Source organism: Aulonocara stuartgranti (genome assembly GCF_965226115.1).
Source record: "Aulonocara stuartgranti genome assembly, chromosome: 13".
Taxonomy (NCBI): domain Eukaryota; kingdom Metazoa; phylum Chordata; class Actinopteri; order Cichliformes; family Cichlidae; genus Aulonocara; species Aulonocara stuartgranti.
Genome location: NC_138949.1, coordinates 35916188 through 35935640, shown reverse-complemented (window position 1 = coordinate 35935640; position 19453 = coordinate 35916188). Strand labels below are relative to the sequence as shown.

The following is a 19453-nucleotide window of genomic DNA, read 5'->3' as shown; positions in this document are numbered from 1 at the left end:
CTTCTGCCCTTCTTGCTAAATTCAGCTGGATCCTACCATCTCTTTGCGTGGACTGTGTGAAGCGGACGCCTCTGGGGTTGACGTAATCCATATCATGGACAGAGGCACTGTCTGACTGCTCTGTAATGGAGTCTTTGTCCTCCAGAACCTCAGGGATGGACTCCACTGAGGCTGACGGGGCTGGTTCAGCCTGCTGGCCCTCAAACTAGACAGAAAGAGGCGCAGCACAAGAGATTAGAGAAGGACAGGGAGAAGCGAGGAAATACAATGTCTCTCACGGAGCCGAAAATGTAAACAAGAGCCATTAGAAACATGTTCACCTGTGCATCTGTAGAGCCAGACTCAGTCCCTGTGAGTGCAATGGCTGCACCAGCGGTTGATGCAGAGCTGCACTGATCCAGGTCAGAAAGGTCTTCCCTGGAAGTAGTTTTTGAGCAGGTGTCCAGGCCGCTGTCAGTGGCTGTTGGGCTGCAGATAGATGAGGCAGAGCTGTCTGAGACAGGAAGGCTGGGATTGGACAAGCCCTCCTCCATGAACGGGACACCACCTGAGAACACAGGATCCAGTCATACAGCGCTCCACCAAAGACCTGAAAGCCAAGCTCTGCTTACAGACGGCTGTGAGTCCATTATTACGACAGCGCGTCCTACCCGAGAGGTTGTTGTTGAGCGTGCTGGGCTGGCTTGGTTCCATCTGACCGGAGGAACTACGGACCATGTGCCGAGGCGGCCGCGGAGAACGTTTCTGTTTCTTCCATTTAGATGACTCGCTCATGCCACCGGCACGCATCTTCAGCTGGAGGAAACACAGTGGTTCAGTGAGTCAGCTGGTCCATCATCACTGAGCAATGACAATGTTTCACTTCTCTTTATATCCAGATCATTTACACACTCGTAATACACAAGAGGCACCGGGACTCGTGTGGCATGTCTTCAGCCGGCGCTGTGTACCTGGAGTGGAGTGCTTTGAAACCAGATTTATATATGCTTGTATATATGCTCGTTATTGTATTAGTGACTCTTTATGACATGGCGTGCTGCGGGGAGAAGGTCATTCTAACGTCTCAGGTTTATCTGAGCACTTGACGACGTCTCGTTGGTAAACTGTCTCCATACTCTCGCACGTTACTCTCGCTTAGCTAGTGCAGCTTTGTTGTGTTGGCGTCTACTTGCCACATAGTTTGCACAGCACGGTTTTCTGCTGTTTTCATGCTACAGTTTAGAAACGAGCTCCTTGACTTGTCTGGCTGATTCTCCTGTGGCGCACTATTACAAACCATCATCTAAAGCAATGAAAATGATTGCACTGAACAGAATATGAAACGATCCCTGTATGCAGATCGCATAGCCCTGCCCCACTATGAGAAAGAGTCAAAAAAGAACAGGAAGAGACTTCTGCTGGAAGAATATTCCCTAAGGTTTTCATCCTCTAACTATTTATTTATTTATTTAACACTTGGGATAGTTGGAAGTCTGTTTTAAATAAAGAAAAACACACATACAAAAAAAAAAAAAAGCTATCTGCTAACAGCTGGGACACATATTGGCAAATGAAATCCAACAGCTGTGTAGCCCAAATGAATTCAATCATTTAAAGTGTGATAATCCAGATGTGAGTATTACACAGTCATACACTGCTATGTGTCACACAATGACCAGCAGGATCTGCAGGCCTGCTTCCTGTTTGTGTCATGTCATGCCTCCATCTTGCCAAGGTCACAGGTAAAGGAAAAGAGGTTAAGGTAGCGAGGGTAAGTCAAAGGTTATTGGGAGAGAATCTATATACTGCCCTAGCCTAAATACTGAGAGTAATCTTCCTTACCTGCACACGTTTGTTTTTCCACAAGATATTGTAAGCCTCAGAAGAGAAGGGGAGCAGGCAAGGCCCGTGATTAGTGATGGATAACATTATCAGCAGATAAGTGGGACCAACACATAACACAACTGAGCATACACATCTATGCACGATGGGAGGAGTGCAAACAGTGCTCCGGATCAGAGTGCACAGTCACTGTAGGCTGTAACCAAGAGCAGCCAGCACAGATGTGTCAGTGGACAGGCAGACCATGCAAGAAGCAACAAGCGCTAAAACTCTGGGAACACCCCAATCTGCATCGAATACACATATGTGACGTGACACGTAACCAGCAGCTCAAAGGACAAACAAGGGTCATTGTTGTGTTGTGGTGTACAGTGCTGTACCAGTCAGTGCTTCAGAGGCAGGGACATCCACAGAAAGTCCAGACTGAACCACAACAGGCTTTCATAGAGGTGAGCACAGCTGACTGGATGAAGCCGTTTACTTTAACCTGCATCTGACTTATGTTTGCAGGGATTGAATTTACCTGTAAGCTCAAAGCGTCTTCATATTTAGTCATGTGATAGATCTTCTAATTACACTAAATATGTAAAAGATTTACACATTTAAAGCTGTAAAGTGATTTTGCCCATAAAGCCGGTGCAATGTAAGAATGAGCTTCAGATAAAAACTGCCATTAGAAGCTGCAGGAGTAGTCAGCAGCAGGCGAACAGAGCACCACAGTCACGGCTTGAACACCTCTCAGGGGCTCAAGGAGAAAACTCACCTAATTATTTTTGCATATACAGTACAAAGGACTCACAAATGTCATCTCTAACAGTGCAATAAAAGAGCAGCATCTGATAGATAAAGCCAGAGTGTAGCTGTTAACTCTTCTTGTTAACACTTAGTGCAACTACAACATGTAATTGCAGTCTACACCACAGCACCACTGTGCTGCTCACTGGTGGATACTGCAGAAATGTTGAGATGCTGATGTTTGATTCAACTACATCCTTAAAACCACCGATGTTTAACGCTCATGCGCTCATGCACTCCCACCAAGAAGCCATGCTAACCCTGCCAGTTAAGTACCCTGTCTACCCCACTCTGACTTGTGTTTCTATGCTGCTCTGCACAAATAACATCCTCAGAGTCCAGTATGACAGGTAGGGTCTGTGGGAAGGAGAACAGGGACACATCCAAGTACAGGAAACTTGAAAAGAAAACTAATAGTTACAAATAATAAAGTGGATCCAAGCACAGGGGGAGGACACAGACTCAGACGGAAGATTAACAAAGAATAAGAGAAAGCACGATGACAGCAAGCAGCACACATTCACAATCTCAGCCATGTTACCTTCTTCATGTTAGCACCAACATAACTCTTGGCCTCCTCTTTGAACTGGGGGAGTCTGTAAAGAGACATGAACATGTTACAACATCCCATCTACAGTCTAGGACATAAATCACCAACCTCGCCCACGCTGTGCATCTTAGATGATGGAAGCAAACACACCAACAGTCAAAAGACTGGACACATATTCTCATTTAATGGGTTTTCTTTATTTTCATGACAATTTCTATTGTAATCTACGGAGCTCATCTAATCCAGGTTTAAGGTCCCGTCCCAGACGGCTTGATGTCCACTCACGTTTTGGGTCATTTGATATCGATAAATCACGTGATAGGGTGGGGCAAGGTCTCCCAATGGGTTCATCCAAAACCTTGGCTGATACTGACCCACACCTGTTTTCACATCTTGGCTCATGTGATTGGGCAGATGATCAATGGCTCTCTTAAAGAACAGCTTCAATCTCTCCACCAGTTCCTCTTAGAACTGAAGAAGCTTCTCAGATGAAACCTCGTCAAGAAACTCAAAGAAGTCCAGTCACTGTTCCTCCCAAGCTCTTTCGATTATCATGACCTGGCTGACCGAGGCCCTACACAGACATGATAGCCTGAGCTCTGACTACCTTCCCTCTTTGTTATCATCCAATTACACGTCTCCAGTCCAAATGCCACTCCAGTATCTTTGCTGTTTCACTGAGAGGGTTCAGGCTTGCACAGGACAGACGCATCCCACGCTTGATAGCGTTGTGTGCTTGAAGTAGGCCTCTAGTGTTGCTCGCCATCAGGGTCCTGTTGATGTTGTGGTGTTCTAGGAATTCCAGGATCTACGAGGCATTTGTAGACTTTCTTGTACTGACGTATTCATGTACTGAGCCATGTGCCTGTGCATTATGTACTCTGCCACTGAGAGCACACCTTGGATGGCTGAGTGGAGAACAGCTGGTTTATTCTCATGACTTCCTTCTCTGGTGTACCTGTTCAGGCAGTAAGCCGAGGCCATGCTTTGCTTGGCAGTTTCTAAGGCCTAAGGCATGCAAGGTAAGGTATTCTTCATCACACCTTTCTCCAGCTCTAACAGTTCCCCAGCTTCCCTCCACACCGCCTTGATCTTGGACCAATCTTGGAGGGTGAGGATGATGACATCTCCCCCCTGATGTCCTGGCTCCTCTTCGCCGTAGCATTTATATGGTACATTGTTAATCTCTAGTTGTGTTAGCAGTTGCTTCTTCCGAATATTGGAATGCTGACCTACTGGTTGTTTCGCCGTCAGTCTGGATGTTGGCTGTCGAATAAGGCTGCCACGATTACGTCGACTATCAAAATCATCGATGACTAATTAACAGCTCATTACAGCAAATGTAATGTGTCTGCATGACAGAGCCAAAGAAAAACAAATTAAAGTTGTTTTTAAATCAAATTGGACTGGTAGTCTTTGAAAAGTGTCCAGTGACTGATTTGTTGAAGTCACAGCAGTAATTCTGTGCCATTCCTTTATTAGCGTGTAAACCAAAAGTTCACGCCTCCCTGTTTATTTAGGCAGAGGCTTTAAATAACTGCTGTATACTGGCCCAGAGGTGGTAACTGGCTCCTGCACGGACACTGCTTTAAAGTTATTTAGTGCATCCTTTAGCCCTGAACCAAAAGCCAAAACACTAACAACGACTTTTTGATTAAAACTCTACAAAAGTACAATAATAAATAATAAAAAAACCCAAAAGAAAAAACATACAGCACTAAACACAGAGCCTGTCATAAGCTGCTTAAGAGGAAATATTACTGTAAGAGTGTCAGCACATTCAGTGAAGCCACAAACGTAAGGCATCACACAGAGTATGTTAGTGTGTGTCACCAGGTTTCTGTGAAGCTAAAGCTTCGCTAGAAAATGATGAGATTAGAGCTCATCAACATCCAAGCACGCACGCACGCACGCACGCACTGTGCGAGCCAGCAGCCTTCTCCTGACATTAGCTCAGCGTTAATAGAGTGTTGTTCTGTAAGCACGATTATTGGATGATCTGTGGGTCCAACAGATTAACATGCTTAATACGTTCAGCAGCCAATCTAAGACTGAGCTGCTGCTCATTACTCTCTGATGGAGGTGGGTGAGGGTGGAGGGCATCCCAGACTCACATCTCTATTATCTGGGGTCTGTGGACAAGCGGGGGGCTGGGGCTGAACACGAAGGAAATGAGCTGCGAGTCGTATGTGTGTCTGTGTGTGCGAGAGTGCAGGATGAGAACAATAGAGTAAAAGTCCAGACTCCTTCATTGCACCTGCTCGTGTGCTGAAATGTCTGTTAGTGAGATTTATGCTAACACAGTCAAGTCTTGTAAGAGGACTTGATAACAAGAATCCAGGCAGCAAATAACAACTGGACTGCTCGGAGGAACTGGCAGCAAACGGCAACAACCTCGGCAAAAACTAATTCTGGACTTCACTGAAAGGACGATAAGCTAGTGCTTTGTGACAAACCCCATGTCAAATAGTCTTAGTTAAGAATGCACAACATCAGGGAGGAGGTGAAGCAAATCACACCTTTAATTTAAGCTCTGTTTGTTATCCAGCTGCAGTCGGTTTCACTCACATCAGCAGACATGCTTTTGCTGATTGCTTCTATGTGGCGTTGCTGGCAATGCTAACTCAGTGCGTGATGTGTGTGTGCTTAATATTTATGGGGGCTGGAACATTGCTGCTGAATCAGAGAGCAGCTTTATCTATATGCAGATCATACAGCATGCAGCTCAAGTGGCTCATCCCTTTGTCTGTGACCACATGTGCCTGGCACTCCTGAACACATGGTGTGGACGATGGTGCTGTGAGTGAGTGAGAGGGCGGTTTGATTAGACCAGACCTTCCCAAAGTGGGGGGGTGGAGAGCCAATGCAGGGGGGGAGCGGAATGAAAATGGGGGAGAAAAACAAAACGCTTGGACGCTGCTAGCATGGGCGCCCACAGAAACACAAAGCATCGCTGAATATGTTTCCAAACCAACTTCATTCTAAGCCAAAGACTAGAAAATATGGTGAAGCAAATCTGCCCTTTGGCTTCACAAGTGCCGAGGTAGGTCTCCCTGCAGGATTGGTTTTCCCTTTGTCGGGAGCAGCGCTGTTCAAATATCAGAATAAACTTGGCAAACTTCATATACAGAATCTTACATTGGAAGAAACAGACTGAGGTAACAACAGCTTGTGGTGAGTGTTCTGGTCAAAAGACAAACATTTAAGACACAATAAGCATTTCTCTCACAGATCTTACTGAACGTGTGATCATGTATTTAATGTGGATACAAAGCCTGTCAGTGAGCCCACAGCTCACAAAGCTCTGCCTCCACTTTTCAGGCTCTTCTGAATATCCTGCCATGAGGTGCTAACCTGTATCTCTGGCAAACTTACTATGGACATTTATTTTAAGTTCCAAAACGAGAGTGTTTGTCTTACAACCTTCCTCATTTATACTAAAGACTGTCAACTTGCCATCTGCAACAAACCACCAACACAACCCCGCCATTTATTTACCTGGAGAATAACAGCTGCACCATGTCGACCAGTGTATGTTCAGCCGTCTTCCTGAGGAGCTCTGCACACACAGACATTAGAGACATGAGAACCAAAAACTGCGTGAGAGAGGAGACGCCTCTGGGTGGAGACAGTTTAAGACATAATTTGATATTTTTATGTAAATAACAGGACTGGACTAGAACCTCACAGAAGACGGCGGTACAGCCGAAGAACAGGTCGTCCAATAAGATGAATAAGATGTGAAAATGTCTTCTGTTATCAGTGTGAGGCTAATCTCACACAAACACTGTACCTAATGTCGAGTCCTCAGGGTCAGAATGATTTAATATTCTTATTATTTCAGCTTTATTCTTCACTCCCAGCCTGTCTGAGTACCATTTCACAGGCATTAAATGATAAACACTGCATCACAGGAGCCGTGTTGTGAAGGAGCTGCTGGAATGTGCCAGTAAAACTTGATCAAACTGTTTCCAATAAGGATGCAATGCTTCCTTGAATTAGCTTCAAATAAACTTACCACTCAGACGCATCTCAAAGCAGATCCTGAAGCAGGACTGCATGATCTCACAAACAGACTCGTTGGTCAGGTGGGCTCCCACTGGTGTCAGCAACAAAGTCCTCAGGACCTGAAGCAGCAGGTACAACTGTACTAACATGCATACTGTGGTTGGCAGTGACAGCGCTGACCAAACAAACGGGGCATACCTGTAGAATTTTCATAAGGACAACTTCATCACTGGCCGGGTCTGTTCCTACAAATCTAGCGTGCGTGACGGCGTCCGCCATGTTCTCAATGGCCTCCGCTGCTGCCTCGTGGCTAGCATCTGCCAACAGACAACAAACAGAAGGTTCTCAGAGTCAGACTGTCGTCACTGAAGGGGCGCCGAAGAGAGACTGACTCTCAGACGCGTGTTCATTGATGAGGTCCAGCTCGACTGGACTTATGCTACATCGTCTTCATCTTGAGCTTTCGCACAGCTGGCTGAATAAAGGAAGACTTGATTCAGTCATCTCAAAACGTATGACGGCCAGTTTTGAGATTTCCTTCATTAATAATCAACTATTATTTTTGCTGCTGCAGAACATGTGGCATACACCACAAGCATATAAAATGATGTAGCACAGACAGTGTTGGGAAGGTTACTTTTAAAATGTATTCCATTACAGAATACAGAATACATGCCCCAAAATGTATTCTGTAACGTATTCCGTTACGTTACTCAATGACAGTAACGTATTCTGAATACTTTGGATTACTTAATATATTATCATGCTTTTTACAACAACGTGAATGTACTATTGCTGTGTGATTTATTACTATTACTGAAGGTCCACGACTCCGAACTGTAGTAAAGGGACCTCTGACTAATACGGCGGGGTCCCTGTCGGCTCGTAGCCGAAAAATAGCTTTACTTTGTTGTGTGGGTCAACTTTTCTTGCGAGAGACAGAGAGAGGCGTTGAAAGACTGCTCCAACAGAACTTATTGTTTTCGGAGGAAAACAGGAACACGGTGTACAGTCGAGTCTTAATAGCTTACTTACAACTACACTGCCCATGATGCTACATTCTTTAGAGCTATGCTTGTAGCATTCTGCCTGTTAGCTTAGCACAACAACAACAACAACAACAAAAAGGCGCTCTCTCACCCAGGAAACACACAGTCGCAGAGAGAGAGAGAGCGTCGCCCTGTAACCATGGCAACCGTAACGCTGCCGCCTGGAACAACAGAGCGTAGCTGTCAAACAAACCCAAACAGTCCTGACCCGCGACAATATGAAACAGGAAAGTACCGCAGTGTAATCCATTTATTTCAACAGAGTAACTGTATTCTGAATACCACCTTTTTAAACGGTAACTGTAACGGAATACAGTTACTCATATTTTGTATTTTAAATACGTAACGGCGGTACATGTATTCCGTTACTCCCCAACACTGAGCACAGAGCACCGTAAAGTGAGCATTTTTCCTCCAATCAGTGACTGCCAGATGTTCAGCGGTGACATAAATACAGTGTGAGCCATGATATCCAACACGTGGTGGCAATGAGCAACTATGAAGACATGTCCAACAGCATCCATCGACAACGTGCTTCAAACCGTGGATCTAGAGACCAGATGTGGCCCTTTATTGAACGTAAGCTTGGACAAACAGCTTACGTCCACCGACTCCTGTCAGAGCAACAGCCCCAGTGTTTTTGAAACCAGAGTGGCTGAGCCATCTTGTTTTTCTTTCCCACCATCCTCACGAGCAGCAATTCATTAACTAATAAGCAGGAGGGGGGGGATTAGGACTATCCCAGCGAGGCAACAATGCAGCCTGTCAACATTAACACTCTGACACAACCTTTCCCTCTGAACATGTGTTTACTACATGATATGTAATTAAAGTTAAAGACACTTCTTGGGAATTTGCTCTTTGACAGATGGTGTGGAGAACAAGAGTCGGTGGTTCGTTTAAGGCTGAGAACTGGTTTCAGAAAAGTCCAGGGAGATGGAGTCATGCTGACATCCCTCCAGAGTCGAGGGCGACAACAACCGTGGAGGTCGTGTTGGAAACATCCAACACCCACACAGAGAAACTGGAGCCACATGGGGATCGAGCAGAGAGACAGAAGTGATAGAAAACACTAATCCTTCCTCTGGCACAGAGCGGAGGCAAGTGGTGTCCAAAGGTGGGCTATGGTGGGGGGGTTTAAAATAACACTGAGGAAAGGAGAGGCTCAGTGTGTGTGTGTGTGTGGGGGGGGGTAGCGGGGCTGCAAAGTCAACAGGGGGCTGAAACAGCTGCCACATGAAGTCGAGTCTATCAAACTGTGGTCCAGAAACACACACATTCTGTGGCATAACAGAGTGGGCGCAGAGGCAGCGACGCACAAAAAGAGCTCGAGCTGCACTCTGCATGACAAACCACACACAGGGAACACTTACTTTATTGGATTTATACTCGTTCTGTTCCTGAGCAGTTTGTTCACCTGGTCATCTTCCTAACAGCACACCATGCTGCTCTGCTAACTATGAGCTGTGGTTCTCGTCACAGAGCGGGGGCTGAACTACAATCAGCTTTTCACACACTGAGCATGCGTCCAAAGAACTAGTTGACTGTATTTACACTCATTTTCTTTAATGCTCTGACTGTGAGATTCAGCAAATGGCCCTGTGTGACACTTTGTTTCATTACAGCAGGCAGTTTATTAAGAACATGAGAGTTTACTCCAGCCTCGGCCCCAGGCAGGCTTCAGCTGTACTCTAAGCTCGTCTCTTCTGGCAGTCCCTGCAGCCTAAGCCTCGGCTGAGCCCTGTGAGGTCCAGTGACCACGCGGCTGCTAGCAGCACAGTGTGGGACTGCTGACTACAGGAGACTCTGAGAAAATAAAGAAGGGGCAGAGGGGGAAAGATGAGCAATAAGATGAGAGCGAATAGACCCCATTTCTGGATATCTGTCAACAACCGGGCTTAGTTTGCTCTCGCTCTGCCAGAAGCCCTCCGACCACAGAGAGGAGCCACTGCTCTCTAAGTAAAATTAAAATGTGTGCGTCTGACAGTCATTTCCACAGAGATGTCTGTAGACTATTCCACTATTAAACTGTATTCCAGTGTAGCCTGACAGTGTGCTGACCTTTTTGTATCATATTTGTGTGACACCCACGCTGTTCTCTCTCTGCACTTTGACAGGCCTGTGTGACTGCAGGCAGCTTTACAAACGCTCAGTGAGGAAAACTTGCATCCAGAAAACAGAAATCCACCAAAGCCTTACTCTGTGGTGTCTGTGTGGCCAGCAGGGGGCAGTATGTGACTGGAACGGTCATGTTTGAGTCCATTTATCTTCTACCTGCTCAGAAACTTAATGACATGCAGCTTCTAAGTTTCAGGTTTTTCCTTAGCTGGCCTAGATGGGGTGCAGCTCTGCACCGACTGAAGCTGCTCCTCAGTTTTATTCACATCCTTCGCAAGAAATCTTCAATGTAAAGGAGCGAGCACCAAGACAGTTTCCCAGCAGCTCTCTAACAGGGTGCCTACAGCCGTTTGACAGCACCGTCACGCTGCCTCAGACCCTGCTGCTCACACCAACACCTGGTGATGCATCGTCATTTCACACTTGGCAGACACTGGGCCACATTTCCCTGACGAGGCCAACGATGGCAGCGACCTTCGGTTCATTCTGCAGCAGCTATGAAGAACAGAAACATGTTCCTGGGCCGACTGCGCTCCTGGACTTCACCTGAAGGTGGTTTCCGCTCTTCTTGGTATCATAAAGAAAGTCACCTCAGCCAGGTGTTTGTATTCCTTCATCTGCTGAACCAAGTCACAGACACAGGCCCCACAGCCACGTTCTGGCCTGGATTTCACCTAGAAAAAAAGAGGCTGCTGGTGCTAGCACACTACAGTCAGCCACTATCCCAACACTGTGTGAGACACATGACAACATCTGACACACAATCTGCAGAATGTAATTCATGGTTTAAATGGCCCTTACACACACACACACGTCTGACCCCCTCGCCCGAGGCTGACCTCATGCTTAACTGTTTTTCTGCTATTTATTCAATAATAATAATAATAATAATAATAATAATAATTATAATTATTATTATTATTGTTATTATTAACAACAACAACAACAACAGTTGTTGTTGTTGTTGTTATTATTGATAATAATAATAACAACAACAACAACAACAACAACAGTTGTTATTGTTATTATTATTATTATTATTATTATTATCAATAATAATAATAATAATAATAATAACAATAATAATAATAATAATAATGGATTTGATTTATATAGCGCTTTTCAAGGCACCCAAAGAGCTTTACAATTACCAGGAACCCTCCTGTTATTAATATTAGACCTACAACCGGTCCCACACCAGTCTCACCATTTGAAGGAAATGTGATTAAACTGGGAAATGATGCTTTCTCATCCTGGGCATGAGGTTTTTGGGTTTGTTTAAGAATCGAGTACATTCATCAGCATGTTTAGTCTTCACATGAAGCCGCTCCACTACTATCTGGAAACCAGGTCGCTTTCATGTACAGGTAAGGATTTTCTTACCTATAAGGCCGTGAGACAGGAACTTGTTGACAGAGGTAAGAGCAAGGCCTGTGATTGGTCCAGTGGTGTCCTCGGAGCGCACGACTTCTAGGAAAGGCCTCAGGAAAATATTGGGTTCAACATCTGACAGCTCTGAAAAACAATGCAGGCACACATAATCAGGCACACGGTCCCCTGCAAAGGTTTTATCACTGTCATGATCTGGAGCAAACAGTTTTTCCCCAGACTCCAAATGATGGTTCGTGCAAACAGCTGCGCCGATAAATCGATGAGGAATTAACATGACCTGTGTTTTACTTAATGGTGAGGGGAAGACGAGGGGGGTGCAAGATCTTCGATACAGGCACTGCTAAGGCAGGGAGAGAAGTGTGCTAACAGTAGAATAGGTTAGCATTTGGGTAAAGAGGCTCCACACTCCCTATTATTGATCTATTCTTCTTCATTTTTTACCTCCACCAGTGTTTTTAGGGTCAATCTGCAAAACCCGACCAAAGAACAACAATCAGATCAGTCTGTGAGCACCGCAGGGTCACCAACACTCTAGCTTTTTATATCACACACGTAAACACAACAGATAATGATCAAAGTGATGAACAATAAATAAAATGAATCACTATAATGATTTAAGAGCATATTTACAAAGGACCACTACCCACTCTGTGAGCCTGAAAGCTTTTCCCACAGCGTTGGGAGCTGTCTCCGTGTGCTGCAGCAGCGAGGGTGAAACTAAGAGCCGACTACAAGAATGCACACCGTACCAGCACAGTGCAGTCAGGTGCTGCTCGTCACACTGTCAGAAGCATCATTTCGCACTTGTCTCCACGGCTTTACAGTCCAGCGGTGGCTTGTTTCACACTACTGTGTCTGGTGGCTTGCACTGCTCGTGGTGATGCAAGGCCTGGATGTAGCAGTTATGGAAACCCATCCCATCCCTGGTCCTGAGAGCAGTTCTTTCACAAATATCTGCAGAAGCAATCACAAAGCCTCAGTGCTCACTTTTAGTAAGAGACTATGATAGGTGTCCATCAGCTTTCTAGGAGGGTGGCAGTGGTTTATTACTTTATATTCAAACACATGTAGTTTAAGAGGAAGATCTGAGACGATCCAAAGGGCCATCAGTAAACACAGGGCTGAATGCAGCCGCTCTGTGGCCTTTGAGAAGTCCAGGAAAATAAATAATTATAGCTGCAGCCAAGCTTAGACTGACCTCAGGACGACACTGACCAAACTGCAATAAAGAAATGAGTTTTCAGTCAGAGGTGCGTGTTGCCTTCTATGAGCTGTGTTTGCTGCATACAGTCTGTCTTGTACACAAGTCCAACTGGAGCTGAGCTTAACTGGAGACCAAAAGAAAACCAGTTTGTGAAATGAAGCCATTATGATTCACCATGAGCCTGATCCCATCTACCTTGACTTGCTGGAGCTCGTCTCTCTGCTCAGAGCTGTAGGAGAGGATCCAGCCATGTGTGCATTACCTTCACAAATGGCCCTCGCAAAGGAAGGGAAGAGAGCCGGGGGTGAACCTCTGCCCCCAGAGAGCACATCAGGATGAGGCAAACTCTCTGAGCAACAGAGGCCGTCTTTAACACATGCGCATCTATTGGCACTGGAGCAGAAAAGCTTAGAGCACAGGGAGCAACTACAGCAGATGAATCTGAGCTGAAGACACTGTTCAGACAAAAAGGACAAAAGCAGAAAGCAAACAGGCCTCTGTTTATTGTGGTGTCTTTGTAAGGCTTTCCAAACAGAGTCGTGGAGCTCTACAATCCCAAAATGCAGGATCTAAGCACAATATGGAGTTCTTCTAATGATGGAGACCCACTAACTTCCATGCATCCCTTTAAGAGGCAGTTACAGGGCTGACTGGACTCTGTGGGAAATAAACCAGAACGTTGCAGACGTCTGCTGATTTTAGACATTTGTTGCTATTTAGAAGAACAGATATAAATGAGGCCACAAACACAACAAGAGTGTGGCGTTTTTCTCCCTTTGCTCCTCAGTGCACAGTCAGCACTTACTGTCCCGTTCATGGATCAGCAGTATCCTTTCACTGCCTACTTCATGCTCCTCATTTTCCTTTGCCAAGTCTGTCAGTCCGAGGTCAGAGGTCACCACATCCCTGTGACACAGTCTGTTTAATGTTCTTCTACATGATAAAGAAAAAGCTGCTGTGACAGCCAAACAAAGACTCTTCAGTTATCATGAACACATTTGGAAAACAGCATAAAAGGTTTTTGGGGTTTTACACTGTAGTCGTAAATAAACAGAACTTTGTAAAGTAGAAACTTTTCTGTCATGTAGTCGTTTATTTCTTAATGACTTTGTGTGGTAACATGCACACACTTCTGCATGTAGTTTATTTTACGGGACGTTCAATAACTGTACATTTAATCTTTTTCATTTTAGCTCCTAAGAAATTCTGCGCTCATCCCGTTATCACTGCGGTCAGAAGCTGCTCTCTTCACGTTTTCCCAACACGCTTGCCTTTAAACCCACCTCCCCGTGTCCCAGTGTACCTGGCCTGTACCACTACCGTTGCTGTCTTTGGAACGTCTGCCCCTTTGACTCTTTCACATAATGGTATGATCCCAGTCTGTCATTACATGTGATTGGCCACATGGTGTGCCCATTGAAATCGAGTCCCACCCCTGCCTGCACTGATTCTCAGCAGGGCTGAACCCGCGGCTCCCACACACTGACGGGACATTAATAATTGACATATGAAATTATCTCGCAGGGCAGATATAACTGTATAATTGGGCCATAGGTTTGACAGGCCTGCTGTGAGGTTTGCCTATGTCATCTATATTTATTAAAACTGAACAGTAGGGCTGGTCCTTTGATTTTTCTGAAAGTCGACAGAGCCCCTTATAATCCCGTGTGCCTTATGTATGAACTCTGGTTGTGTTTACTGACCTCGGAACGATTTTATGTGCACGGCGCTCGAACATCTGTCAGATGTTTCAGTACGACTTTGCTGAGCTACGAAGCCGCACCGCTTGATGGATTGTCGGAGCATTACGGTTATCGTAGGCGGAGCCTCGCAGAGTGATACGTACTGTGCTTCACCATAATGTTACCGTACTGTGTGTGTATAAGCTCTTTTTAAGTTTTGTGGATATTATACATGGTTATGCTGAGGATGTGTCGGCCAGTTTCCACTGAAAACGCCTTTTGGTTAAACTGTCAGCGAGGAGTTTGCACTGTTACGTTTTTATATAACTTTAATGCAGATAAAAAACAGCTGCTTGTTTCAGTGGAAATACATTGATGTCGGGGTTTTTTGCACTAATAAAGTTGAGGAGTTGTAAAGTATTTTGTCTTGTGTCAATTATATCATCAATTATATCGTTATCACAACTTTTCAAATGTATATGGTGATAAATTTTTTTGGTCATATCGCCCTGCTCTACTGAACAGAGATGTTAAGAATGTGTTATATGGAAAGGAAGTGTATAAGAGCCTGTGTTATAAACGGTCATCATCACTAAACTGACCGACGGTGAGTCATGTATCTGTGGGAGCTCTGCCAGGTCAAACAGCAGTGGTGAAACACCCTCTGCCACAGACGCTGTGGCCCGGACCCACACACTGATAACCCACCAGTGACACGAGTAAGAAGGTCTGTGACTGCAGTGCTGAGGCGCCTCATGCTAAGGCAAATATATATATATATCCCTAACCTTATTAATTTAAGTATTTATGACCTATTATTTTGTAAAGGTTGTGACACCTGGCCAGTCACCAAAGGTTTGAATGCTGTTTGTTGGATGTATGGACTATAATACAGCTGTGCTACTCTGTTTTAAAGCTAGTGTAGGAATACTCCTACATACACACCTACAGGATCAGCCATGATGAGCTTTAGATGACTGAGAAAGTGTGACATCACCACACAGCTGTGGGATGTGGTTGCTATAGTGACTAAAGCCACTGAGAGGAGGGGGAGGTGTGGAAAAAGCTGCTGTGTGGGTCACTGAGACGTTTCTGCAACTGAAAACATCCACATGAACAGAATCAACTCTGTGGGGCAGAGAGGACAAAACGTATAGTTCAGTACCAGACTTAACACAACATCCTTATGTGTAAAGTCCAGAGCCTCTGTGCAGCACTCCATGGAGGCCTGAACAGTCCCTTCTAAGGAGCCCTGCAATGGGGTGAACGTAGCTGTTGGTGATGATGTGCACGGTTCTTAAATGACAAGAACAACTTATAATTGTTTGAAAATGACTTCTGGTGAGTTTTTAAATGTAACATTTTACTACAAGTCATGTAGCTCCATGTTAAGGTGGTAGTGTTGTCTGCATCAGGGAGAGACAGACATAAATGTGGCTCTGAAATTCAAAAGTACACATTTTATTTGAGCAATCCTTTCACCATGAGTGACACCAAGCAGAGGACAGATGTCATCACAATGATAAAAAACACGGGTTGAGATATTTGGATGAATTATGTACTAGGGCTGCCACGATTTGTCGACTATCAGACTCGTCGACGACTGATTTAATAGTCGACGCCTCGTTTGAAGCTTTGTAAGATCACAAAAGACGCAGGAATAAGTAGTAGGATTTAAGAGTGTAATAACGGACTGAAACAGAAGATGGCAGCACTGCATGTACAAGGATGCCAGCTGCCGTTAAACCCCGAAGAGGAAGAAGCTGTGTCCCAGAATTCATAGCGCGGCCCAGCTCAGTTTCCAACAATGGCAGCAGCTAGTTAGTTTTAATATTACTCTTATTATTCTTTCTGGGTCACAAAATAAACGTTTAACATATTTTCAGGCGAGAATGTAGCTGTGTAAACCTCAAATATCTGCTCAGTTTATCAGGACACCACATATTTTCAAAAGCGCTCCGACGTTTTCGGAGACGTCTGTTACCCACTAGCTCGATAGCTAGCCGGGGGCTAGGCTCACTACCCGATCTGTGCCGGAAACCCGATCGGTACCCCGCATGTGTGAAAGGTGTCTACTTCCGGTCGAAGCGTTTTACGATAGTTAGAGGTCAGAGTATCTGTTAAGCTGTTAAGAATAACAAGTATCCCTTAAAATTTTTCCAATAATGAAACATTTCCATATAATGTAGACAAAAACAAAAAGATAATTATGGATCAGGACTCCTTGATCCGTACCGCGCATGTGCAGGGGTTTTCTTCTTCTTCTGTTCGTTTAATGGCAGTTTACTCCCCAGTGTACGAGGATATTGCCACCTGCTGACTGAGCGACTGAACCCTATTGTAAACTGAATTAGCGTCATTACAAACGTGTGTTAAATTTGATTGTCGAGTGTGTTTATACTCGTCTGTGAAGAGGATTGTTGGAATAGTGATGATGATGTGCGCTATCACTGTCAATTGTCAGTAAACACTTAATCTGGCTGATGAATCTACACGTGAGATATTACAAAGTCAGTATTATTAACTCTGTAATTCGGCGCCATTCTTCTTATTTTACGGCGCTCTTGTTCAATCGGGGGACGCTCTCTGTTGAGGAGAAAAGCATGAATTTGTTTGTAAACGGATTATCCATTGTTTAAATGTCCCGGTAGTCGAAAAGGAGGCAGAGCTGCTGAGAAATGCTAGGAGCTAACTGGGCGCTAACCGTATCATTCAAATATATTCAATGTCACAATGTTGGCAAAGAGAGGAAGTGACGCAAGATTTGCGCATGTGGGGTACCGATCGGGTTTCCGGTACGGATCGGTTAGCGACAGCAAGGCTCACTAGAGCCATGAGAACACCGGACTCCCGACAAATCGTTTTCAAACCCACCGACGTCTTTCGCTACTCAGGTTAAACATGATATATGAGTCACTTAGATAACTTAAAATGTTATTGTTTGGCTTTTTTCAGTATTTTATTTGTTCCTGAGTAAATCACGTCATCAAGCTGCGCCTGTTTTGGTCGAAAGCATCGCAGCGGCTAAAACCATGATCATCTGCAAATTATGCCGACAGTCATAGCAAAGAGATGAAGCACTGTTGAAATATGGGGAAAGCCAAAAACTGCGCTTCCTCCACTTCTGTAACATTGATTCATTAATGTTGAATTCTCTCGCAGCTGTTCTGTTCCCATGTTGTTGCAGTATATTAATAACTAACCTCGTATTGTGGATGAATAATCTCAGTTGTTCTCCTGACTGAAGTTTGCCCCATGTACAGCATCCTGCTATGCGATTGCATTTGTCCCTGACCACCAGAATCCCTCACGTTAACTTTTAATGAGTGGAAAAAAAGTTGGCTTCATCCTCCAGCTTCACTGTGCTAATGTTATGCTAACATAGCTGTGTCGCTAGCAATCACGTAGCACAACATTATATACCAGGTAGCCCAACTTCAGTAACCCTGCAAACGCCACTGCTGTTTAGTTTCCTGTCTTCATTTATGTTGGAAGTGACAGCAGAGCTGTACGTTTGAATTAGTTTCAGAAATCTCTGTCAGAACATGCTATGAAATGTTTAGGTGTAAACTAGCGATCTAACTTCCTGTTAACTTCTAACTCCGTTAAATTTAATAAATTCTGTTTTCATGGATGTTAAACTTAATTGTTACACCCAATAAAGCAGCAACACTGATGATTTTATTACAGATGAAATAATTTAGACCGTTTTTAACTCTCAGTGTTCGTTTGACTTTGGAACCTGAAGCTGACAGAGTTTTGGACCCAGATTACTCCGCGAAGCTCCTCACTACGGCAGCGTAATGCTCTGACGATCCATCAAGCAGTGCGGCTTACCAAAGCTGTACTAAAACATTTTTAGCAGATTTCTGCCAAAATCTGTTCGAGGTCAGTAAGCACAACCAGAATTCATACATAAGGCACACTCTTGATTTTTGAGAAAATTAAAGGATTTTAAGTGTGCCTTATAGTGTGGAAAATACGTTATACAGAAGAAAATAATATACTGTGATAGATATCGTTATCGCACATGCTTCAAATTATATCGCGATATGAATCTTAGGCCATATCGCCCAGCCCTAGTTCAAATATAAATGTATTCAGTAAATGAACATTTCAGTTCATTGAAGCCTGAGCAGAACTCAAAGCTGGATCAGCTTTTCAAACAAATGTAACAATGAGTTTTCAGTGGAAAGCATCCACCACAGACTTGTCTTTAATATTAATTAAAAATGAATGAATATGTTTTAGATCTACACATAAGTAAGTGCATCATTCACTGACCCAATCCCATCATTATTATCGTCAGGTGAGAAGGCCTCAGATATGAGATGCACGTATCGTAACTGTGGTTTGTCTAAAACTGTAGATGATGTCCAGCTACTACTGCTGCCAGCAGAATTCTGTTTCCAGTCTGAAAAACAGAGCTAATAAAAAAGGAAGCAGGTGCATTATTCAGCCAGCATGACTTTATTACCAAACCGTGCCTAGGCCACAGCTTGCCAGCCACTGTGCTGCTCTGCACCTGTTATCCTGTACGTAAAATGTATTTTCAATGGTGCATACTTTGCACAATGACTACATTATTCCAGCAGGGAGCTGGCTGGGCCCCAGCGTCCACTTAATGTGTTTCACAGTCTGCTGTCCCCTCTGTGATGGACGAGCACTAGTCACGGTCACTGTGATTATAGATAACGGATGTTTTATCACAGCAAATTAAAACCTGAGCACATACGAACAGTTCTGTATTAATGGGGATGTTAAGTGCGAGATATTCTGCTCCACACTGAACATCATGTAAAATGTCACTGCTGACATATCCTATCAGCTCTTA

The 19453-nt window shown here is 44.4% G+C and overlaps 1 protein-coding gene across 3 annotated transcripts in view; it reads right to left on the bottom strand.

The window, feature by feature from the left end:
- Window positions 1–19453, bottom strand: part of gbf1 (golgi brefeldin A resistant guanine nucleotide exchange factor 1) — a 75751-nt gene that overhangs the window by 23759 nt on the left and 32539 nt on the right. For 2 of the 3 annotated variants that reach the window (XM_082558388.1, XM_082558389.1), the window contains exons 4-11: window positions 11725–11856; window positions 7373–7491; window positions 7185–7293; window positions 6665–6725; window positions 3158–3212; window positions 651–795; window positions 321–547; window positions 37–205 (exon numbers count right to left, since the gene is read on the bottom strand). In XM_082558388.1, coding sequence (XP_082414514.1) covers window positions 37–205; window positions 321–547; window positions 651–795; window positions 3158–3212; window positions 6665–6725; window positions 7185–7293; window positions 7373–7491; window positions 11725–11856 — 1017 coding nt within the window. The other variant, XM_082558390.1, reaches the window with a different exon arrangement.